The 25836-nt window shown below is 46.6% G+C and overlaps 1 protein-coding gene across 1 annotated transcript in view; it reads right to left on the minus strand.

The window, feature by feature from the left end:
- Nucleotides 1–25836, minus strand: part of LOC144682737 (microtubule-associated tumor suppressor candidate 2-like) — a 563465-nt gene that overhangs the window by 41785 nt on the left and 495844 nt on the right. Inside the window, exon 10 of the mRNA XM_078545375.1 lies at nucleotides 8188–8254. Within this exon, the coding sequence (XP_078401501.1) occupies nucleotides 8188–8254 (67 nt within the window). The remainder of the gene's footprint in view (nucleotides 1–8187; nucleotides 8255–25836) is intronic.

A 25836-nucleotide genomic window follows, 5' to 3' on the forward strand; every position in this document is an offset into this window, starting at 1 on the left:
CCCTTGGGGTCAGCATCTAGGTCCTCTGCATTGGAGCTGATATGTGATCTTGCCCCCTGGTGAGCTGGCATCTGTGCTTTGCTATCTCCGTACCTTAGCTGCCACACTTGCTGCTAATGATTCACCATGTGCAAGACCCTCCCTCCTCTAAAGTACACATGGTGCCAGTCTCTGGAGTCAGATTGAGAGACTGTGTATCTTCAGGAAGACTGGCCTCTTCCTGTAGAATGGCACAAGGTTATAAACATTTTCAGCACCTCAAATTAAAGAGATCGAGGAGGCTTAGCTTTTAGTATGAAGGTGAATGGAAAGAGATGAGTGGCTGGTAAAAGAAGCTGCAATTTGTCATGCAGATAGTGCAAGATGTAGAAGGAAAGGAAAGAAAGAGTATAATTTGAGAATACATGTGTAAAAGCACTACCTGACATCTCGTTTAGTGATGCTTCTCATCACAGCCATGCCTCTTCCCACCTGCCTATGAGGATCAATGTGGGTTCTTCCACAGGGATATGCAGGCGGCTCAGCCTCCTCTGATCACCAACTCCTGCCTCATGTTACAAATAACTTTCTTTTCAAGAAAGAAAGAGCTGCATTGATTATGTCCTTCTGAGGCGTTTAGAGAATTTGCCTGTCATGGTCAAATACTTTGCATGTTCTGTGGAAGCTCCAATGTCTGGAGAAATGAGGGCTGCAACTGTGGTGACAATAGAAGGGTCAGAGTGTGTGACTGGAAGGAAGAAGGTGGAGTGGCATGGTGCAGTGAGAGCAGGAGAGTGAATGGAAACAGACAGGAGTGTTGTGAGTATTGAGGCTGCAGGTAGTGAAGGGGTGAGGTGAGAGAGGATAAGAGAGCAGTATTCTGGTGAGGTCAATTAACTTTACCTTGCATTGCAATATTGTCATGGGAGCTAAGCTCTCGGCATTAACATTCACTATAATCTCTTCTTACTGGCAGGAGTGCTTTTTGCTCGGTGGTGGGAACGAATCCTGCCCCCATCCATTGCCTGGACCAGGATCTCCAAAGCAGTATTGAAGAAATGGGGGGCTGGATCTGCAGGTTATGCAGCCACTTCTTTCTTCAGAAGCATTGGTGCTGTCTTCACCAACTTCACTTAAACTAGTTTTTTTTAAGGACTGTGTTGGTGAATTTCTCTTTTTAAGCTCCCCCCAAAGAAGCTATAGAGGTCTTTGTTTCTTAATAATAATGTATTTTCTTCATTATGCTCTTTTGTTTTGCTATTATATCCTATAATCTAGTCAGTGTCATGAACTATGATAATGGTTTTATACTGGTCTACAGGTGGCATCCTGCAGGCTTTACGTAGAGATGAAAGGAAATGTCATTCAAGATAATAAAACAGAAAGTGCCTGATTATTTGAAGATAATTTTGTCCTTGCATATAATCTAGAACTACATTTCTAATGATTACTAGGCAGTTTCTATCACTTGAAAGGGCAGGGCAATCCTAAGGGTGGTCTAGTCAGCAAACTGTTATTGCGGTTCTATTATCATCTGATTAGAAGTCTGATTATTACTGTACCATTCAGTCCCTCCGTACCCTGCTGAAAACATGATATGGTGCTATATATATGGTGGCTGGGCATCTCTCTCAGAATCACAGAATCACAGTGCTGAAGAGGCCCTTCGGCCTATTGAGTCTGCACCGACACGTGAGAAACACCTGACTTACCTACCTAATCCCATTTACCAGCACTTGGCCCATAGCCTTGAATGTTATGATGTGCCAAGTGCTCGTCCAGGTACTTTTTAAAGAATGTGAGGCAACCCGACTCCACCACCCTCCCAGGCAGCGCATTCCAGACCGTCACCACCCTCTGGGTAAAAAAGTTTTTCCTCACATCCCCACTAAACCTCCTGCCCCTCACCTTGAACTTATGCCCCCTTGTGGCTGACCCTTCAACTAAGGGGAACAGCTGCTCCCCATCCACCCTGTCCATGCCCATCATAATCTTGTACACCTTGATCAGGTCGCCCCTCAGCCTTCTCTGCTCCAACGAAAACAACCCAAGTCTATCCAACCTCTCTTCATAACTTAAATGTTTCATCCCAGGCAACATCCTGGTGAATCTCCTCTGCACCCCCTCCAGTGCAATCACATCCTTCCTATAATGTGATGACCAGAACTGCACACAGTACTCCAGCTGTGGCCTCACCAAGGTTCTACACAACTCCAACATGACCTCCCTACTTTTGTAATCTATGCCTCGATTGATAAAGGCAAGTGTCCCAAATGCCTTTTTCACCACCCCACTAACATGCCCCTCTGCCTTCAGAGATCTATGGACACACACACCAAGGTCCCTTTGTTCCTCAGGACTTCCTAGTGCCATGCCGTTCATTGAATACTTCCTTGTCAAATTACTCCTTCCAAAGTGTATCACCTCACACTTTTCAGGATTAAATTCCATCTGCCACTTATCTGCCCATTTGACCATCCCATCTATATCTTCCTGTAACCCAAGACACTCAACCTCACTGTTAACCACCCGGCCAATCTTTGTGTCATTCGCAAACTTACTAATCCTACCTATCACATAGTCATCTATGTCGTTTATATAAATGACAAATAATAGGGGACCGAGAACAGATCCCTGTGGTACACCACTGGACACTGGCTTCCAATCACTAAAGCATCCTTCTGTCATCACCCTCTGCCTCCTACAACTAAGCCAATTTTGAATCCACCTTATCAAATTACCCTGTCTCCCTTGTGCCTTTGCCTTCTTTATAAGTCTCCCATGTGGGACCTTGTCAAAGGCTTTGCTGAAATCCATATAACTACATCAACTGCACTACCCTCATCTACACACCTGGTCACCTCCTCAAAAAATTCAATCAAATTTGTTAGGTATGACCTCCCTCTGACAAAGCCATGCTGACTATCCCTGATCAAACCTTGCCTCTCCAAGTGGAGATAGATTCTCTCCTTCAGAAATTTCCCCAATAGTTTCCCTACCACTAACGTGAGACTCACTGGCCTGTAGTTCCCTGGCTTATCTCTACAGCCCTTCTTAAATAGCGGAACCGCATTAACTGTTCTCCAGTTCTCTGGCACTCCCCCGTGGCCAGAGAGGAATTAAAAATTTGGGTCAGAGCCCCTGCGATCTCCTCCCTTGCCTCCCTCAGCAGTCTGGGACACAAATCATCCGGACCTGGAGATTTGTCCACTTTTAAGCCTGCCAACACCTCCAATACCTTGTCACTCCCTATATCAATTTTCTTAAGAACCTCGCAGTCTCTCTCCCCGAGTTCGATACCTTCATCCTCATTCTCTTGGGTGAAGATGGACGTGAAGTATTCATTCAACACTCTAGCAATGTCCTCTGGCTCCACCCATAGATTGCCCCCTTGGTCCCTTTTGGGCCCTACTCTTTTCCTGGTTATCCTCTTCCCATTAATATACTTATAGAATATCTTGGGATTTTCCCTACTTTTACCAGCCAGAGCTTTCACATATCCCCTCTTTGCTCTCCTAATTGCTTTCTTAAGCTCCACCCTGCACTGTCTGTACTCCACTAATGCCTCTGCTGTTTTGCTTCCCTTGTACTTGCTAAAAGCCTCTCTTTTCCTTCTCATCGTAACCTGAATATCTCTGGTCATCCATGGTTCTCTGGGCTTGTTACTCCTTCCTATCACCCTAGAGGGAACATGTTGAGCCTGTACCCTCCCCATTTCCTTTTTAAACACCCCCCACTGTTCCTCTGTAGATTTCCCCACAAGTATCTGTTCCCAGTCTACCTTGGCCAGATCCTGACTTATTTTACTAAAATCCACTCTCCCCCAATCCAAAACATTTTTTTGCAACTTGTCGATTTCTTTGTCCATAACAAACTTAAACTGTACCATGTTGTGGTCACTACCACTAAAGTGCAGGGTGCAGGCTGTCCTCTCTTTCTGAATTGAAGCTGAGGGTGAGATTTTGACTCATTCAAAACCACTTACATAAAGTTGAAGTCAGGCCCTGAAGGTTCAAAGCTAAATAGATAAAAATTTAATAAATTAGGTGGGTCACCATGCTTTTATATTATTGTAAACCACTGCTTCATTCCCAAATTAATCTCGATCCTACAATTTTTTAAAAATTCCTCCACAGAATGTGAGCGTCACTGGCTGGGCCAGCATTTATTGCCCATCCTGAGTTGCCCTTGAGAAGGTGGGGGTGAGCTGCCTTCTTGAACCGCTGCAGTCCATGTGGTGTAGGTACACCCACAGTGCTATTAGGGAGTTCCAGGATTTTAACCCAAGCGATAGTGAAGGATCGGCGATATATTTCCAAGTCAGGATGGTGAGTGACTTGGAGGGGAACCTCCAGGTGGTGGTGTTCCCATCTATCTGCTGCCCTTGCCCTTCTAGATGGTTGTGGTCGTGGGTTTGGAAGGTGCTGTCGAAGGAGCCTTGGTGAATTCCTGCAATGAATCTTGTAGATGGTACACACTGCTGCTACTGTATGTTGGTGGTGGAAGGAGTGAATGTTTGTGAATGTGGTGCCAATCAAGCGGGCTGCTTTGTCTTGGACGGTGTCAAGCTTCTTGAGTGTTGTGGGAGCTGCACTCATCTAGGCAAGTGGAGAATATTCCATCACGCTCCTGACTTGTGGCTTGTAAAAGGTGGACAGGCTTTGGGGAGTCAGTGGTGAGTTACTCGTCGCACGATTCCAAGCCTCTGACCTGCCCTTGTAGCCACAGTATTTATATGGCTAGTCCAGTTCAGTTTCTGGTCAACGGTAATGCCCAGGATGTTAATAGTGGGGGATTCAGTGATGGTAATGCCATTGAACGTCAAGGGGCGATGACTGGGTTCTCTCTTGTTGGAGATGGTCATTGCCTGACACCTGTGTGGCATGAATGTTACTTGCCACTTGTCACCCCAAGCCTGTTTGTTGTCCAGGTCTTGCTGCATTTGGATATGGACTGCTTCAGTGTCTGTGGAGTCGCGAATGGTGCTGAACATTGTGCAATCATCAGCAAAGATCCTCACTGCTGACCTTATAATGGAAGGAAGGTCATTGTTGAAGCAGCTGAAGATGGTTGGGACTAGGACACTACCCTGAGGAAATCCTGCAGTGATATCCTGGAGCTGAGATGACTGACCTCCAACAATCACAAATATCTTCCTTTGTGCTAGGAATGACTCCAACCAGCGGAGATTTTTCCCCCTGATTCCCATTGACTCCAGTTTTGCTAGGGCTCCTTGATGCCATACTCGGCCAAATGCTGCCTTGATGTCAAGGGCAGTCACTCTCACCTCACCTCAGGAGTTCAGCTCTTTTGTCCATGTTTGAACCAAGGCTGTAATGGGGTCAGGAGCTGAGTGGCCCTGGCAGAACCCAAACTGGGTGTCAGTGAGTAGGTTATTGCTAAGCAAGTGCCATTTGATAGCACTGTTGATGACCTCTTGTGTTACTTTACTGATGATCGAGAGTAGGCTGATGGGGCAGTAATTGGCTGAGTTGGATTTGTCCTTCTTTTTGTGTACAGGACATATCTGGGCAATTTTCCACATAGCCGAGTAGATGCCAGTGTTGTAGCTGTAGAGTTTAGCTAGAGGCACGGCAAGTTCTGGAGCACAAGTCTTCAGTGCTATTGCCGGAATGTTGTCAGGGCCCATAACCTTTGCAGTATCCAGTGCCTTCAGCCATTTCTTGATATCACGTGGAGTGAATCGGATTGGCTGAAGACTGCCATCTGTGATGCTGCGGACCTCCGGAGGAAGCTGAGATAAATCATCCACTCGGCACTTCTGCCTGAAGATTGTAGTAAATGCGTCAGCCTTATATTTTGCACTGATGTGCTGGGATCCTCCATCATTAAGGATGGGGATATTTGTGGAGTCTCCTCCTCCAATGAGATGTTTAATAGTCTACTGCCATTCATGACTGGATGTGGCAAGACTGCAGAGCTTTGATCTGATCTGTTGGTTGTGGGATCACTTAGCTCTGTCGATCACTTGCTGATTATGCTGTTTGGCACGCAAGTAGTCCTGTGTTATAGCTTTACCAGGTTGACGCCTCATTTTCTGATAGGCCTGGTGCTGCTCCTGGCATGCCCTCCTGCACCCTTCATTGAACCAGGGTTGATGGTAATGGTAGAATGGGGGATATGGCGGGCCATGAGATTGTGTTCGAGTACAATTCTGCTGCTGCTGATGGCCCACAGCATCTCATGGATGCCCAGTCTTGAGTTGCTAGATCTGTTTGAAATCTATCCCATTTAGCACGGTGGTAGTGCCACACAACACGATGGAGGGTATCCTCAATGTGAAGGCGGGACTTTGCCTCCACAATGACTGTGCAGTGGTCACTCCTACCGATACTGTCATGGACAGATGCATCTGCGGCAGGCAGATTGGTGAGAATGAGGTCAAGTATGATTTTCCCCTCACCACCTGCAGACCCAGTCTAGCAACTATGTCATTTAGGACTCAGCCGGCTCGGTCAGTAGTGGTGCTACCGAGCCACTCTTGGTGATGGATATCGAAGTCCCCCACCCAGAGTACATTCTGTGCCCTTGCCACCCTCAGTGCTTCCTCCAAGTGGTGTTCAACATGGAGGAGTACTGATTCATCAGCTGAGGGAGGGCGGTACGTGGTAATCAGCAGGAGGTTTCCTTGCCTATGTTTGACCTGATGCTATGAGACTTCATGGGGCCCAGAGTCAATATTGAAGACTCCCAAGGCAACTCCCTCCCCACTGTATACCACTGTGCCGCCACCTCTGCTGGGCGCCAGCAGGACAGGACATACCCAGGGATGCTGATGGTGGTGTGTGGGACATTATCTGTAAGGTATGATTCCATGAGGATGACTAGGGCTGCAATTGCTGTTGTCGTTTCTGGTGCCTAGGTCGAGTGGTCCATCCGATTTCACTCCTTTTTTGTGACTTTGTAACAACTGAGTGGCTTGCTAGGCCATTTCAGAGGGCATTTAAGAGTCAACCACATTGCTGTGGGTCTGGACACGTGTAGGCCAGCCCAGGTAAGGACAACAGACTTCATTGGTGAACCAGATGGGTTTTTACAACAATCGACAATGGTTTCATGGTCATTATTAATTCCAGATTTTTACTGAATTCAAACTCCACCATCTGCCTTGGCGGGATTCGAACCCAGGTCCCCAGAGGATTACCCTGGGTCTCTCGATTACTAGTCCAGCGGCAATATCACTATGCCATCACCTCCCCCAATGATCAGTTTTTAATTTTTGCAGACAGAAGGAACATGTGCACACTTTTTTGCCTTTTTAACGAAACAAAAGCTTAGGGACGGTCGTTCCCTGGTTCATTCCACAGGGCAATGCTTTGACCAGAATCAACCTGCCTGGTTTGAATTTGAATTAAGCTGCGCAGTTAACTGTTCCATACTGCATTCACCATGGCAATGCCACTACCAATTAGAGTCTACTTGCCAACCAATCGGCACTCTCTTCTCATGCAGTATAAATTGTTGTTTCCCCTATTACAGTTGGTAATTTCTTGTGAGCTATCCTGATGAGTGCAAGACAAAAAGCTTTGATAGCATGTCTCTTTTTTCAGCAATACTTTTTAATTTTTCCTCAGTATTATTTATATTATTGTCTTCTACCAGTACGCATTGATAAATGTGCAAATTAACTTAGCACAGTATATCTTGCATGCCATTATAGAGCAAGATAGGCTGATGGACATGAACTTCTGGATGTTTATTTTATTCAATTTATTAAATTCCTGTCTGCCTCAGCCTAAAGGAATGATACGCCTTATTTGGAAATGACTCACAGTGATTCAGATAATAAGTATTACTACATTTAAACATTTACTTCAGTTAGGCTGTACTAACAGCTAAGACCTGAAAACATCCATTAACATGAAGCAAAGTTGGAACAAAATTGTAGATATCATGAAACAGTGCAATTAAGCCTTACATGATGCAAAAGGAGACTATGCATAATTTGAAAGTGTGATGATAAAACTACTTGATGACACTCAGGCTAGGACAAGAACAAATCATGACCTCATCACCATATCAGCAGGGTGAATTATTGTTCTGTATTTCCCCACTGGAATAAAAGCAGCCATTAGACCCATAAAAAAATATTTCTGTGCATTACTTTTGTAGGAACTTTATAGAAAAAGAATATAGTTAGAGAGGACAGAGAGTAATGCTTGTGGTGCATTTCATTGTTCCGCTTACCTACTTCCTCCCTGATATGAGCAAGCTCAATGGAGAGTTCTTTCTCTTTGATAAGGACGCTTTCATTCTGCAAATAAGGATAGAAAAATTTAGAATGCAAGAAATAGAGGATTGTAATAAATGGGTGATTTGGACCCTGCCCACCCGGTGAAATGAAGGGAATGAAAAGCAGGCAGGTTCTATAACAGGCAGGGATGATCCAACCTACCTAACTGTTGCCCAAGCAATGACGGTGGAAATCTACCCCTATATTATGTATGTCCTGACAAATGACTATTCTGAAGTGAGTGTTCACGACCACAATTAATTACTAACATACTCCCCTGGAGGTTTTATTTCGTGTATTTTCTACAAAGATCTCAATCTATCCTTCATCAACAGTAACTCACTGAGGCCTTCTTAATAGTTATTAAAGTCAGAAGCCACCTTTTCTGTCACTTGTACATCCAGAATTATCTGAGCTGCAAAACATTAAGTGGTTACAGGAGATTAGTAAATTACAAACTCTGTCCTATAGGCTTAACGATAATATCCAAATCAAGTCAAAAATCAACAAAAATAAACTGCTGTTAACACCGGAAAGCGAGAAATCTGAGATTGAAAAACTAACTTCAAGAGAGAATGAAAAGCGACCACACTGACTCTCCCATCCTATTCAAATTTTTAAAAATAACAGTGATAGTACAACATTATTAAAATGTAGGCTAAAATAGTGAACCAAAAAAAATCCTCTTTGGAGTTGACTCCTAATTATAATGTAGGATAGAAAATGGTCAGTTTAAGTTATCGCAGTGGTTAGAGTTGTGAATTGAACTGCAGCTTTCCATATGCCCTACATCTTCAATATTCACAATATAATAATGCAAACCTACAAGGCCACTGTGAATAAAATTAGGTTTTCCTCCTCATAAAACACTTTGACAATCATAAAGCCAACACCAAAATTATTTCAACTCGGGCTGCACCGTGACTTTGGTCGCCACCCTGCGTTAGTGGAACAAAAAGAAACAACGGAAGCTAAATTACCCTCTTGTCCAGACAACCAAAGCAGTAATACAGCTTGCAACAGCAATGGCCCATCCTAGCAGGCTTGCTGATACACAAGCCTGCTTCATTCAGTTGGTCTGCTCACAAGTCCTTTGCTGCAATGATTTTTAGTAAATGCTGCACACTGGCAACAGCTACCCCTACCTGCATGTGGCACCACAAACTACCTTATTCCTCCTAATATTTCCAGACACACATAAAGGGGAAAGAAAGATACAGGGAGATTATCGACATCCTGCTCAGGAGGAGGTTACTGTGCCACTGCATGCAGCATCAGAGTGAGGCTGATCAATAAGGATATGTCACTGATTCCATGACTCTTAAAGCTGACAGCATAACGGCACTGTGGAGATTTGTAAATTTAACGCATAGAAAAAAAGAAAATAAATTCCACTACTAAAAAGTATATAAATCACTGATTTTATGAAGGAAATGGTTCCCTAATACTAGTTGTAGCATCGATATAAATCTACATTCCTGACAGCAGGCTGAAGCCACCAGTCATGTGTTTAAAATTGGTCCCTTTAAAAAGTGGCTGTTTTGTTACACAGCCACTAGCTTCATTGTGGTAGTGGGTGGGATTACAATAATTCAAACCCAGATATGTGCAAGATATCTCTGTTTAGACTGTACATAAGAACTGAAGTGGCACTGCATAGTACATCAATCAATTCAGATTTGTTCCTTCAATTTAAAGCGTTATGTTTAAGATTGTGTACACAGCCCTAATTTTAAAACAACAAAAGAAATAAAAAACAGATTCCATCAGCACCTAGGAAGCAAAAGGATAGGTTAATGTTTCACAGAAACCTTTTGTTATAACTGAAATGTTCTTTTTTCGAATGGAGATGTATTTTCAGTTTTTAATGCCGGTCTGCAATATTTGCAGTTTTTTCTCTTTATTTCCATGTTAGTTGAACATAGCAACACTAAAACAATCATTCACTACGATAAATTATGAACGTTAACTTATTGGATAAAGCAACTTAAAGTTATATACCTCTTACACACTTCAGGAAAAAGTAAAGTGCATTATTAAGAAAGAAAGAGCTTCCATTTATACATCGCCTTCCTCTTTTCTAGCCAGCAACAGCAATTCACAGACAAGGGAATCGTTTTGTAGTGTTGTAACTGTTATTATGTAGGCAAATGTTTTTTGTTTTATTATTCATTCATGGGATGTGGGCGTCACTGGCTGGGTCAGCATTTATTGCCCATTCCTAATTGCCCTTGAGAAGGTGGTGGTGAGCTGCCTTCTTGAACTGCTGCAGGCCATGTGGTGTAGACACAGTGCTGTTAGGAAGGGAGTTCCAGGATTTTGATCAGCGACAGTGAAGGAACAGCGATATATTTCCAAGTCAAGATGGTGAGTGGCTTGGAGGGGAACTTCCAGGTGGTGGTCTTCCCATGTATCTGCTGCCCTTGTCCTTCTAGATGGTAGTGATTGTGGGTTTGGAAGGTGCTGTCTAAGGAGCCTTGATGAGGATGTGGCAATTTTCTGTGCACAGTAAAGGCCCTTATGAACAAATGAGAAAAATTATCATTTTAGATAAAGACAGCTATGCTAGCCACGTTGCTAGGAGAATTGCCTGATCTTTTTAAGGAGGGATCTTCACAATCCATCAGCAGACAGAGCCTCAGTTTAAAGTCCTGCCTGAAAGACAACACCTCTGAAAATGCAGCATTCCCTCAGTGTAGCACTAAAGGGTCAGCAGAGGCTACACATTCAATTCCTGGAATGGGGCTTTGATCCCACCACCTCCTGAAAGTGATGTTACCAGCCCTGTAGAGACCGATAACTTTGAAAAAAGGAATTTGAACTTATAGTTGATAGCTGAAAGGATGACACAACAAGAGTTCCTATTTTAATACTTTTACAGTAGCAAACAGACTAAAAGCACTATGACTAAACACCATTGTTTTAGGCAACTTAATCTTTAAACTACCGAACAGAACATTCCCCTTTTTACTTTTAACACAATGAAAGAAGCCACTTCACAGGTATATTAAGTAGTCATTCTCTTTTCTCGGACCCAGTCCAATGTGATTCTTAGCTCCCGAGGGTTAACTTCCATTACTTTCCTTTACAAGCCTGGTAACTTTTAACCCCAGGACTGTCTTATATGGTGAGGGTTTTTCCTGAAGATTCTCCCTCTAGTGCAAGCTAGGCGAATCTTTCAGCCTCCTTTCAAATCCTCACAAATTTGATCTTTTCAATCCCCCGTATTCCTGCACAGTGTATCATAGAGACTTTTTGGCCTCTAGTTACTCCCTATCTCCCAAATCCTGGTAGACTGCCTGCGTCTGTGGGTTTTCAGGGATATCCACTCTGAAAATCCATTTCCATGATGTGAATCACATGGGCCTGGTATCCAGGTAGAAATACTGATTAGCTACCCTTGAGACATCAACTCTCTTTCATCTTAGAAGAAAATGGACAGTTTAAAGCATAACTTTTTAAAAAATTCATTCATGGGATGTGAGCTTCGCTGGCTGGGCCAGCATTTATTGCCCATCCCAAGTTGAGATGGTGGGGGTGAGCTGCCTTCTTGAACCGATGCAGTCCATGTGGTGTAGGCACACACCCACAGTGCTGTTAGGAAGGGAGTTCCAGGATTTTGACCCAGCGACAGTGAAGGAACAGCAATACATTTCCAAGTCAGGATGGTGAGTTACATGGAGGGAAACTTCCACGTGGTGATGTTCCCATCTATCTGCCACCCATGTCCTTCTAGATGGTGGTGGTTGTGAGTTTGGAAGATGCTGTTGAAGAAGCCTTGGTGAATTCCTGCAGTGTATCTTGTAGATAGTACACACTGCTGCTACTGTACGTCGGTGGTGCAGGGAGTGAATGTTTGTGGATGTGGTGCCAATCAAGCGGGCTGCTTTGTCCTTGATGGTGTCAAGCTTCTTGAGTGTTGTGGGAGTTGCACTCATCCAGGCAAAAGGGAAGTGTTCCATCACACTCCTGATTTGTGCCTTGTAGATGGTGGACAGGCTTTGGGGAGTCAGGAGGTGAGTTACTTGTCGTACGATTCTTAGCCTCTGACCTGCTCTTGTAGCCATAGTATTTATATGGCTAGTCCAGTTCAGTTTCTGGTCAATGGCTACCCCCAGGAAGTTGATAGTGGGGGATTCAGTGATGGTAATGCCATTGAACATTAAGGGGTGATGGTTGGATTCTCTCTTGTTGGAGATGGTCATTGCCTGACACTTGAGTAGTGTGAATATTACTTGCCTCTTGTCACCCAAGCCTGGATATTGTCCAGGTCTTGTTGCTTTTGGACATGGACTGCTTCAGTATCTGAGGAGTCGTGAATGAACATTGTGCAATTATCAGCAAAAATCCCCACTTCTGACTTTATGATGGAAGGAAGGTCATTAATGAAGCAGCTGAAGATGGTTAGGCTGAGCACACTACACTGAGGAACTCCTGCAGTGATGTCCTGGAGCTGAGATGGCTGACCTCCAACAACCACAACCATCTTCCTTTGTGCTAGGTATGACTCCAGCCAATGGAGAGTTTTCCCCCTGAATACCATTTGTTTTGTTAAGGCTCCTTGATGCCACACTCAGTCAAATGTGGCCTTGATATCAAGGGCAATCACTCTCACCTCACCCTGGGAGTTCAGCTCTTTTGTCCATTCTTGAACCAAGGCTGTAATGAGGTCAGGAGCTGAGTGACCCTAGCATAACCCAAACTGGGCGTCACTGAGCAGGTTATTGCTAAGCAAGTGCCACTTGATAGCACTGTTGATGACCCCTTCCATTACGTTACTGATGATCGGAGTAGACTGATGGGGCAATAATTGGCCGGGTTGGATTTGTCCTGCCTTTTGTGTACAGGACATACCTGGGCAATTTTCCACATAGCCGAGTAGATGCCATTGTTGTAGCTGTACTGGAACAGCTTGGCTAGGGATGCAGCAAGTTCTGAAGCACAAGTCTTCAGTACTATTGCTGGAATATTGTCGGGGCCCATAGCCTTTGCAGTACCCAGTTCCTAAAGCCGTTTCTTGATATCACATGAAGTGAACGAATTGGCTGAAGACTGGCATCTGTGATGCTGTTGATCTCCAGAGGATGCCGAGACGGATCATCCACTCAGCACTTCTGCCTAAAGATTGTAGTAAATGCGTCAGCCTTATCTTTTGCACTGCTGTGCTGGGCTCCTCCATCGTTGAGGATGGGGATATTCGTGGAGCCTCCTCCTCCAGTGAGTTGTTTAATTGTCCACCACCATTAATGACTGGGTGTGGCAGGACTGCAGAGCTTAGATCTGATCCATTGGTTGTGGGATCGCTTAGCTCTGTCGATCACTTGCTGCTTATGCTGTTTGGCACACAAGTAGTCCTGTGTTATAGCTTCACCAGGTTGACACCTCATTTTCAGGTAGGCCTGGTGCTGCTCCTGGCATGCTCTCTTGCACTCTTCATTGAATCAGGGTTGATCCCCTGGCTTGATGGTAATGACAGTGTGGGAGATATGCCAGGCAATGAGGTTACAGATTGTGTTCGAGTACAATTCTGCTGCTGCTGATGGCCAACAGCTCCTCATGGATGACCAATCTTTAGTTGTTAGATCTGTTCGAAATCTATCCCATTTAGCATGGTGGTAGTGCCACAAAACACGATGGAGGGTATCCTCAATCTGAAGGCAGGATTTCGTCTCCACAATGACTATGCAGTGATCATTCCTACCGATACGGTCATGGGCAGATACATCTGCAGCAGGCAGGTTGGTGAGGATGAGGTCAAGTATGCTTTTCCCTCATGTTGGTTCCCTCACCACCTGCCACAGACCCAGTCTAGCAGCTACGTCCTTTGGGACTCAGCCAGCTCGATCAGTAGTGGACATAGCTGCTAGACTGGGTCTGCGGCAGGTGGTGAGAGAACTAACAAGAGGGAAAAACCTACTTGGCCTTACCCTCACCAACCTACCTTTGCAGATGCACCTGTCCATGACTGTATTGGTAGGAGCAATCACTGCACAATCCTTGAGTGGTTGAAGTCCTGTCTTCACGATGAGGATACCCTCCATTGTGTTGTGTGGCACTAGACCCGTGCTAAAAGGGATGGATTCAGAACAGATATAGCAGCTAAAAACTGGGCATCCATGAGGCGCTGTGGGCCATCAGCAGCAGCAGAATTGTATTCAGTCACAATCTATAACCTGATGGCCTAGCATATTTCTCATTCTGTCATTACCATCAAGCTGAGAGATCAATTCTGGTTCAACAAAGAGTAAAGCAGGGTATGCCAGGAGCAGCATCAGGCATAACTAAAAATGAGGTGCCAACCTGGTGAAGCTAAAAAACAGGACAACTTGCATTTCAAACAATGGAAGCAGCATTCCAAACAAAGAGCTAAGTGACCATACAACCAACAAATCAGATCAAAATTCTGCAGTCCTGCCACATCCAGTTGTGAATGGTGGTAGGTAATTAAATAACTCACTGGAGGAGGAGGCACCACGAATATCCCCATCCTCAATGACAGGGGAGCCCAGCACATCAGTGTAAAAGACAAGGCTAAAGCATTTGGAACCATCTTCAGCCAGAAGTGCTGAGTGGACGATTCATCTTGGCCTCCTCCTGAGGTCCCCAGCATCACAGATGCCAGTCTTGCGCCAATTCAATTCACTCCATGTGATATCAAGAAATGGCTGAAGGCACTGGATACTGCAAAGGCCCTGACAACATTCCAGCAGTAGTACTGAAGACTTGTGCTCCAGAATTAGCTGTGTCTCTAGCCAAGTTATTCCAGGACAGCTACAACACTGGCAACGTCCCAGCAATGTGGAAAATTGCCCAGGTATGTCAAAGAGAGTCACAGAATTGTTACAGCAGAGAAGGAGGCTATTTGGCCCATCATGTCTGCATCGGCTCTCCGAATGAGCAATTCACCTAGTGCCATTCCCCAGCCTTCTCCCAGTATTCCTGCAGATTCTTCCTTTCCAAATAACAGTCTAATTTCCTTTTGAATGTTTCAATTGAACCTGCCTCCAGTGAACCACACTCTCAGGCAGTGTACTCCAGACATTAACCACTCGCTGTATGAAAAAGTTCTTTCTCATATTGCTTTTGTTTCTTATGCCAATTGCTTTAACTCTGTGCCTTCTCGTTAGCGATCCTTTCACCAGTGGGAGCAGTTTCTCCATATTTACTCTGTCCAGACCCCTCATGATTTTGAATGCCTCTATCAAATTTTTTCTTTGCCTTCTTTTCTCCAAGGAAAACAGTCCTAACTGCTCCAAATTAGCTTCAAAACTGAAGTTCCTTATCTCTGGAACCATTCTTGTGAGTCTTTTCTGCACTTTCTCCAATGCCTTCACATCCTTCCTAAAGTGTGGCGCCCAGAACTGGACACAATAGTCCAGCTGAGGTCAAACTAGTATCTTATACAAGTTCAACATAATCTCCTTGTTCTTCACTCTATGTCCTTATTAATAAAGCCTAGGATATTGTATGCTTTATTAACTGCTCTGTCAACCTGTCCTGCCACCTTCAATAACTTATGCACAGAGGTCCCTCTGTTCCTGAACCCCCTTTAGAATTGTACCCTTTATTTTATATTGTCTCTCCATCCTCTTCCTATCAAAATTAATCACTTCACATTTCTCCATATTGAGCTTCATCTGCCATTGTCCACCCATTCCACCAACTTGCCTATGTCCTTCTACACTATCTTCCTCAAAGTTCACAATGGTTCCAAGTTTCATATCATCCACAGGTTTTGAAATAGTGCCCTATACATCAAGGTCTAGGTCATTAGTAGATCAGGAAGAGTTAGGGTCCCAAAACCGATCCCTGGGGAACTCCAATATAAATTTTCCTCCAGCCTGAAAATCATCCATTAACCATTACATTCCTGTCATTCATGTTGCAACTGTCCCTTTACTTCCATGAGGTATAAATTTCTCACTAGTCTTTTGTATTGCACTGTCTCACTCATAAATCCAATCTGGCCAATTGCAGGTACCCCTCGTTTAGCACTCCTAACGGGTTCCTAAAAAATGGAATGCGAAACAAAAACGTGATGAACGCCAATTACTTTCCCATAAGAAATATGTAATAAGGGTGGGTTACGTTCTTACCTGTAATTTTTACATTAAAAACCTGTTGGTTGCCTTGAGCCTAGCTGGCCCAAAAATCTATTTACAAATTCTTACTAACTTAAAAACTCTTAATAACTTACATTACTGCACTAACTCTTTCAGCATACCCCCTGCTCGTCAGTTCCCACCGCCACCGCTCCCAGCTCTCCAGCTCGACTCCTCTCCTGACTCTCCAGCTCGCCTCCTCTCCCAACTCTCCAGCTCACCTCCTCTCCCAACTCTCTAGCTCGCCTCCTCTCCCAACTCTCTAGCTCGCCTCCTCTCCCAACTCTCCAGCTCGCCTCCTCCTCCTGACTCTCCAGCTCGCCACTTCGCTCCGGCTGGCCAAGCTTGTCATTTGCCAACCCTTTCACTTTTCACATCCCTCTGCCGCGGCCTCTCGCTCGCCACTTCCCTCTCCCGAACCCTTGCTGTGAGTGGGGCTCAGGAGAGGAGCAGGCGAGCAGCTCCCAGGAGGCCTTTGCTGGAGGTAGGAGAAGTGCTCCTGGAAGACCCCAGGTAGATAAGGCCTTCTGCTCAGAACCTTTCACCCCTCCTCCTCCATCAGTGAGCAGCTTGTTTTATCTGCTGCCTCTGTATTATCTCCCTCTCATGTTGCAGCTCAAAGGAGGGCTGCCCCTGTATGGCACCTATTACTGAGAATAAGTGGTGTGCCCAGATCCCTTGTAATTATAGTCAACACCTTTCATATGTGCACTAGCACTTCCTATAGACTTCACAAACTGCAACCAACTCCTCAAACACCCCTGGGCTTCCACAAATTCAAACAAAGTTTGAAAATAATCAACAACTAATGTACAAGTTTCTGAACCTGCCTTTAACTAACACTGGTGAGGGGTTCTTTGTGCTGCTGTGCACATGTTTAGTTGTGTGTGTTGTCAAGAAATAGGAACTTACCTGATTTCCAGGTGGAAGTCAGGAACTACAAGTCCCAACATACCCCGGGTGTTTCCACACATGGGCAGATTGGGAGTGGGCTATGCATGTGCAGTTCAGCATTGAGATCTTCGGTCAGAGGACAAGTGCTCAGTGCACCTGGGTGGGAAAAAGATGACGAAAAAACCCAATCATGGAACCCAGGAGTGGGGCAACATATACAGAGAAGTTCGGGGACAGGGAGAGGGGGCAAGGAGAGTTCCCAGAGAGGTAAAGGGAATACAGGGGAGCATCTAAAGAGAGGCAGAGGCCTAGTGGAGAGAAACTACTAGGGAGGGGGGCAAAAAAGAAGCTCCACGCAGTAAACATGCTGCGGTTGACAGGCTCCAAGTAGTGAGGGCTCAGGGAAGCTCTGGAGAGCTGAAAAGGCAGGAGAAAGTTGCTGACTCTGTGCTGTGGGCTATTGGCGCAAAGGTAACCCTTTGGAGCAGTAGCGTTCTGCTTGGCAGGCCTGATGTTGTGCCTGTGAGTTGACTGGAGTGCAGACTCAGGAATCCAAGGGAACAGAGTCTCGGGAGATGAGTTTGAAACCCTGGGAGGTGAGCAGTCATCGAGGCAGTCTGAGTCGGAGTGACTTTTTGAGGCAATTCTGAGGCTAGATCTTCGAAAGGGAAGAGTGAAGACTTGTAATTCCTCATAAGAGAGACAGGGTTTTAACTAGATTGTGTAACTCACAGAGGATACTGACATCTGGGTGAGTTGCTGAGAAATCTGTGGGATTTGTCTTGGTTGCACCTGCCATTTATTGTGCAGTGCAGTGTATTTGGCCCAGTTTGCCTGTTAATTCACATGCACCTCATGTTCATTCTGAATGTGAGATGTGTTGGAATGCTGAATGTGTTGGAATGGTGGATAGATATTGGAAATTGTTTTACATTTCTGACTTTATATAGTAAAGTTTATTTTGTTTGTTTAAAGCTGTAGAATTTTGTGGCTTTATTCTCTAACTGGGCCGTAACTTCCTTGCAGTGTAATCAGCGTCGGATTTCCAGTCTGTGCCCAAATACTTATATTAAATTATTTTTGTGCCTGTCTCTCCAGATCTTCCGACTCAGGCCGGGTAAAGTCCAGTGTCCCAAGGTCCAGCGTCGAAGTCCAGAAATTGACAGGCCAGGGAGAGGGTAAGTGTCTAAGGTAAGTGGATAGGGTTTGGGGGGCTGGGGGGATTGGAGGTCCGGGGGTGGAGTCGGGCCCCGGTGGGAGGGGGGGTTAGACCTATGGGGGGAGTCAGATCTCAGGGGGTTGGAGGTCTGGCCTCAGAGGGGCGGGTTGGACCTTGGGTGGGGGGGTTGGTTCAGGGTGGGGGGATCAGACCTCAGGGAGGGGTCGGACTTGGTGTGGGGTGGGGGGGGGGGGGGGGGGGGGGTTGGACTTCAGTGGGTGGGAGGGTTGCATGGGTTGGGCATGCAGTGGGTGGGGGTATTGGGTCGGTCCTGTGGGCTCGGGGGCGGGGGGGGTGGTGTCGATTCTGGCTCGTATGGTGGGTCAGATTGGGCCTGTGGGGGGGGTAGGCAGCAGGTTAGGTTGGAATGGTGGCATGGGGGGGGGGGGGGGTCAGGGCGGGTCACGGGGGGGTCGGGAGGGGTCGGGGAGGGGTCGGATCGAGCCTCAGATGGGTGTTGGGGTGAGAGTCGAGCCCGCGATCGGCAGGGGGAAGGGTGGGTGGGGGGAATCTCATGGCGAGTCCGGGGGCAGGAAATACCGTGGTGGGGTTGGTTATCAGGCGATGGGGGGAGTCCCCTGGGGAGGGTCGGGGGTGTGGGGGGAGTCCTGTGGGGGGACAGGAGGGTGGGGAATACAGTGGGGGGTGGTTAGTCAGGGGGTGGGGGAGTCTTCTGGGGGTTCAGAGGCGTGGGAGAGTACTGTGGGGGGGTCAGGGTGTGGGGGGAGACCCCTGGTGGGGAGGGTCAGTCTGGGCCTTTACAATAGTTACCCAGAAGTTAGAGGAGGTTTTAATTCTTCTAACTTTTTTCTGGGTAACTATTGGTGTAATCCTGTCGCAACCATCCAAAGATTGCGATTTAAATCACATTTTCAGATGGTTCCCATCTCAGGACAATTGCAATTGCCGTGCAAACCCTTACCTGTGAAGTTCTGAGAGGGGCTCCCCAGCGCATCTTTGGGGTACCCCCCACTCCCTCCAATCCAATGCTGGGGAACTCGGAAGTTATGGCCCATTAAGAACCTTGGATCTCCACCTTTGTCTACTTTAAACGAAAAGTTACTGGTCCCTAATCGGATTGTACCAAAAACTTAGAGGTCTGGTCCAGGATCAAAACAGTGTGTTTAAAAGAGGGTGTTAACTAGAGCCTCAAGGTTCAAAATGGTGTTCGACGCTGACTGACATCATGATCTGCCTACTCTGTATACATATAAAGCATGCTTGTAATGCCCACACTGACGCCCTCACTAATATGGCATTTGGTGGAACCAAAATGGCACCAGTAATGCCAAGGCCATTGGCACCATGGACCTGAACTCTGCACATTTTTTAAAATTTGGTTTACTTTAAAACATATAGCATAGACCATATTTACAAGGCTGATTCTGATGACTGCTTTCCTCGTTTGCGGTAAATTGCAGAAGGAGGCAGCTTATTACTACCTATCCCTTGTGATATGTTGCCAAGGAAACCAGATTCAGAAAATATGGAGACATTAATACTCTGATGAAATTCCCTACGGCAATTCACTTCTATGATTTAAAGTCTGGTACAAGTCTGCTCCAAATATAATATGGGGTTTGAAACTCAAGGTCAAGGTTTAAAAAAAATCATTGTCCTAGATTTTTTTAATGCCACATTAGTCACGCTATTACTGTTACAGTGCAATATAGTGTCTAGCTTGGCTCAGTTATAGCACTCATATATCTGAGTCAGAGGGTTGAGGGGTCAGGCTAAACTCCAGAGACTTGAGCATGTAATCTAGGCTGACCCTTCAGTGCAGTACTGAGGAAGAGACATCAAAAAAACTGCAAAGGGATACTAAGAAAGCGGCAAGAGCTGAGAAAAAGAATCTGAGAGAAAGCTTGTGAGGGATATCCAGCACAATGCTAAAAGCTTTTACAAGCACACTGGGAGAGTGACTAAGAGTGACATAGGCCTCTTATTAACAGATACAGATGACATTGGAATTGGAAATCAGAAAGTGTCAGACTTACTAAACAGCTATTTTGTATAGTAAAAGATGAATATAAAGTACCAGAGATACAAGGAAAAACAAAAATAAATCAAGGGAGGAACAAACTACATTAAATATAAGTAAAAAATGGTGATGGAGAAACTAATGAGATTAAAGATGGGCAAATCTCCAGGACCCAATGGTTTTCACTCCATGGTATTTAAAGAAGTTGATGCTTTAGTCATGATCTTTGAAACCTCTCGATTCACGAATTGTCGCCTAGAATTGGAAAGCTGCTAATACCATTCAATTATTCAAGAAAGGTCAGAGAGGAAATTACAGACCTATTAGTTTAACAACAGTTGTCGTGAAATATCAGCCTAAATTTTTGGACAGCGTGCGGGCATGATCGGCGGGCCTGGGAGTGGCCAGGAAATGGAGCACCTACTGCAATCGGCCCCCGATCACGATTTCACGCTGGTGGGCCAATTAAGGCCCGCCCATCGTCAAACATGGCTCCCCAATGGTTGGGAAGGGCTGGTGACCCAGCAGCTGGTTTAAAAATGGCACAGACAGCCCCTGGTAGGCTGCCAGCAACAAACATATCTTCAGCATTGTGACCACGAAGCTATGGCATCAAGTGAGGCTGCAGACGCCAGGTGGGAGGGCAGGTCAGGTGGGCACTTGTTCCCCCCCCCCAACCCAGTTTTCAGATAAGTGCCTCGCGGTCCTCCTGAAAGAGGTGGCGGACAGGAGGGACACCTTTGCCCTTTGCCCCCAGGGATAGGAGGAAGAGGCCATCGCACTTACAAGAAGAGCTTGGGAGGAGATAAGCAGCGCTGGTCAGCAGCTATGATGTTGTGTGGTGCACCTGGGTCCAGTGCCGCAAGAGGTTTAATGACCTACTGCGCTCAGGAAGGGTGAGTACCGCATTGGCATGTCAGCATGTTGAAATGTTAAGGGCTGGCTGCTCCCCCCCCCACCCCCAACCCCGTCCCGTGAACAGTCAGGTTACAGTCTGAGTGCCAACTGTCAATCACGCCGGAGCTGGCCAAGGGGGTGAGCCCTGGCTGCTTGGACTGAGTGCCTTGCGGCTCGAGGTCCACGACTCGGATGTGCCCTGTGAGGTGTTCCTCGGGTGGGGTTGGCCAGGCTGCAACGGCGCTGCTGGTAGACAGTGGACTAATCAATGCTCTTCTGTCCATTCAGAGGCCGTGGACTGGCGGAAGCCTCGCTAACCTCCTATTCCTAACGCGGTATGAGCAGAATGCCTTGGAGATGGAGAGCAGGCATGCACCTTGGTCAACCGGCCACGGAGAGCCTGGGGTGTCAGATGAAGGTAAAAATGCAGTGCACAGAGGTGAGAGTTTTGGATGGGCAAACATTCTTGTGTAGTCTCATATTTAATGGGAGCCTCAAAACTGGATTCCCCATCGATCACTGAAAGATGATGGCACCATGATTCAGATCTCCATTGTTTCACCAGGATGCCTGGCATGCACAGTGACAATGTGATGACTTAAACTAATGGAATGTTGTGGTTCTCCCTTAGATTTGCCACCAGGCACCCCATCGCAGGACCCCGAAGAGCCACCCTTGACGCCAGAGGGCTGCCAGGCTCCACGTGCACCTCCGTAATGCCCACTCTCTGAACCAGGCACCAGCGCAGATACCACACTTCGGTGGGCGTTAGATCGGTGTCTAGATCGGTGCACAGCGGTGAGGGCACTTCACGATCACTTGAGGTGCAGGTGGAGGCAGAGAGTGCCCAGAGCACCGGCAGTCGGAGGGCTGCTGGAGACCAGGATGGTGCTGAGTCGAAGGTGGATGATGAGCCTCTGGAGTCGTCAATTGGGTGGCAGATGCTGGATGTCCAACGGGATGTGCGGGAGGATCTGGCAGAGATCCATGAGGGTATGCATGCCATGGTCTCTGTTATGGAGGAGTCAATGTGGAGCATTAGCACTGCGTTGACCCTCATGGCCAAGCGCCCTGCTTCCTCCATTGAGGGAGTGGTGACTCTCATGGAGAGGCAGCTCCAGGAAGGGAATCAAGGGTTCCTGGAATTGCACTCGAACCTGCAAGTCCTCACACAGGCAATGACCTCAGGTGTCAGTGTCAGTGATGGAGATGGATGAGACACCCAGTATCCCAGCTATGTGCCCATACATCAGTGGCGAGCAGGAGGTCCAGAACGGACTCACATTGGCACACAAGCTGCTTGTCATCTCTGCAGGCTCCTCTCAGGGAATTCTGGACAACGGCAGCAGCTCCTCCACCCCTCTGCCAGTGACCGTGGCATCTGATGAGGCTGTGGTGACTGGGGAGATGCCAGCCGTGGCACTGGCTGCTCCCTCCCAGGCAGGGCCAGCAGAGGCTACACTGGCCAGGGGACGATTGCCAAGTTCACCAAGGCCATCAAGACACCAGAGTCAGCAGGCTGTTCCCTATGCTGCTGCCAGTGAGGGGGGAGCACCAAGACATAACACTAGCAAACACAGGGTTAAGGCACCATGAGCACAAGAGGGGCTGGTCATGGGTGATCTTGTGCAATGTTTTGTTTATGTTTACTGGTCTGGGGTTGAAGGCCAGAGAAGGTGATGTTAATTTGTTTGGACTGTCAAATGAGATAATTTTTTTTTGTAATGGCCTGAGTATGCTTCACCTTCTTTATTCATTTGGTGCAGGTAATGTCAGTATGTAATGCTGGACGTGGGTGGCTCCACACTTTATTGCACAGGCACTGAGTGGACCTTGTCCGTAGGGAAATGAATGAAAGTCAATACCCGCCTGAATAGAGCTTCTGTCACCAGCTTGACACAACTATGGACAGCTGATGGGATACTCCACACAGATCCCCTGGAAAGAGCCGGATGCATAGAAATTGAGAGCCACTGTGACCTTAAGAGCCACTGGCATGGGGTGTCCGCCCACACAGTCGGAGCTGATCTCAGGCCCAATCATCTGACAAATGAAGGTCACTGATTCCCTTGAGAGGCAGAGCCTTCCTTGTCATTGCACCTCAGGCATATTGAGGTAGCTGCATTGCTGCCTCTAAACCCTGGCAGCAGGATAGTGGTGTCTTCTGCAGCCCCTTTCGCCTTGGACTACCTGCCGTCTCTGCGTCCCTCATGCCTGTGCTTCTCCCCCAATAGGTTCCTCCCCTGGAGGCTGCATTGGGACACGTGGCCTTCTCTCCCTTCTGCCCCTCTCTTCCTCCTCAGAGAAGGTGCCTCCAGCAGAGAGCACAATCCCCATTACCAGGGTAAGGGAAGGCTGTCTGATACCTGGAAAGGTCTACATGGTCTGAATCCTCCGGGGGCCTTGGGGACACCAATGAGCCCTGAAATGAAGCCTGGAAATGTTAACTATGAAGCACCAAACAGAGATGAAGCTGCCTAATACCAATAAACAACCAGCAGCAAACTATCTCCAAAACTCCTCACTACTCACAATGGCAATGCTACTGACCCTTTTTATCCCACCCTTGGATGATGTTTTGCAAATTATCGGCTGCCCGCATGCCAATTTTGCCCATGTGACGAGCGCAAAATTGCACGGGCAACGAAAAATCGCTATCAATTGCCTTTTTAATGGCCTTAACTGGCCTCTTAATTGATGGTGGGCGTGGCTCCGACGCCCGCATGCTCCCACTGACTGAAATATCGCACGAGCGCGGGATGACATCTGGACGCTCAGCTGACGTCATCTTGCGCGATTTCACGTCCGATCAGGTCGGGCGCGCACCCGCACGCTGACCTAAAAATCCTGTCCATAGAAACATAGAAAATAGGAGCAGGAGTAGGTCATTCGGCCCTTCAAGCCTGTTCCGCCATTCAATATGATCATGGTTGATCCTCTATCCCGACGCCATGCTCCCGCTCTCCCGTTACTGGAGTCTTGTTATTTGGGACAGAGTGACTGAGCATTTAGGCAAATATGAGCTGATCAGAGAGGGCCAGCATGAATTTGTAAAGGACAAGTCATGTCAGAAAGAAAGAAATAAGGAAATTAGGAATGAGAGAAAGAAATAAAGAATGTCAGAATGTCAGCTATGGCATTCTTACTTGCCTCTGAGTCGGAAGGTTATGGGTTCAAGAACCACTCCTAACATAATGCGGAGCTAAAAGGGTTAACTTATGAGGACAGGATGCAAAGACTGGGCTTTTATTTTCTTGAGTGTAGAAGATTAAGAAGTGATCTAATTGGGGTGTTAAAAATGGTTCAAGGGTTTGCTAGGGTAGATAAAGGTGAACTATTTATTCTGATCAGGGAGTCCAGAACATAACCTTAAAACTAGAGTTAACACATTCAGCAGTGATGTCAGAAAACATTGGCTTGACTTTTAGGCCTCATTGGGGCTGGGATTGGAGGTGAGCATGGGTTAAAAATAGCTCCGCCAGCCTGTGTGTCAATTCCCCGATTGTATCTCATCCCTGGGTCATTTCTGTGGAGATGGGATGGGGGGTTTGGCAGGGCTCTCCACCGCATGTGGGCGCTTCGTCGAAATAGGCAGTTATTGGCCACTTAAAGCTGTTGTCAACCTCCAGGTCCCTGCAAGTGGGAAGGGCCGGTTTAACTGCCTGAAGGCGGCCTCATAGCAGCAGCCAGGGGCAGGGGTGGGGTTGGTGGTGGTGGGGGGGGTTGTATTATCAATTTTTTTAGTTTAAATTTTTTTAAAATGGAGAGAAGATGCATCCGTTTTGAACCACCCACTTCCTCACTTACCTTCCATCATAACCTGTGGCTCTTTACATGATTACAGGCCCACCAGTTTCAAGAGCCTGCCCGGCATCCTTAATTGGACCTCGGGCCCACCCTCTGGCCATTGTTAGCCACCCCCCCAGATAAAATTACAGGTGAGTGACTGTTTCCCACACAGTGCAGGCTCCTGACCCGCCTTTCAGCCCGAAGCAGGATTCAGTATCCCACAGAGAAAATCCTGTTCCACATTCACCCCCGCTTAAAAAAACTGCTGAGGCTAGGTCAAAGAAAAACTTCAACGCTGAGATTTCTGTTAGGCAAAGGTAGTAAGGATCACAGAACCAAGGAGAGTAGATGGAGGCAAGCTACAGGTCAACCATGATAGAATTGAATGACAAAACAGGCTTGAGAAGCTCAAAAAACTCCTTTATCTATTGTCCGAGAACTGTCAGGGTGCTGCCTTTCAGAAGTTAAACTGAGGACATATTACCCCTCTCAGGTGGATGTAAAAATTACTATGGCATTCAATTCGAAGAACAGGTGAATAAAACATCCAGCAAAGTAGCAAACGTTTATGCCTCAACCAAGCTCACTAATGTAAAAGCAAAAAACTGCGGATGCTGGAAATCCAAAACACAAACAAAAATACCTGGAAAAACTCAGCAGGTCTGGCAGCATCCGCGGAGAGGAACACAGTTAACGTTTCGAGTCCGTATGACTCTTCAAC

This window comes from Cetorhinus maximus, chromosome 7 (assembly GCF_964194155.1).
Source record: "Cetorhinus maximus chromosome 7, sCetMax3.hap1.1, whole genome shotgun sequence".
Taxonomy (NCBI): Eukaryota; Metazoa; Chordata; class Chondrichthyes; order Lamniformes; family Cetorhinidae; genus Cetorhinus; species Cetorhinus maximus.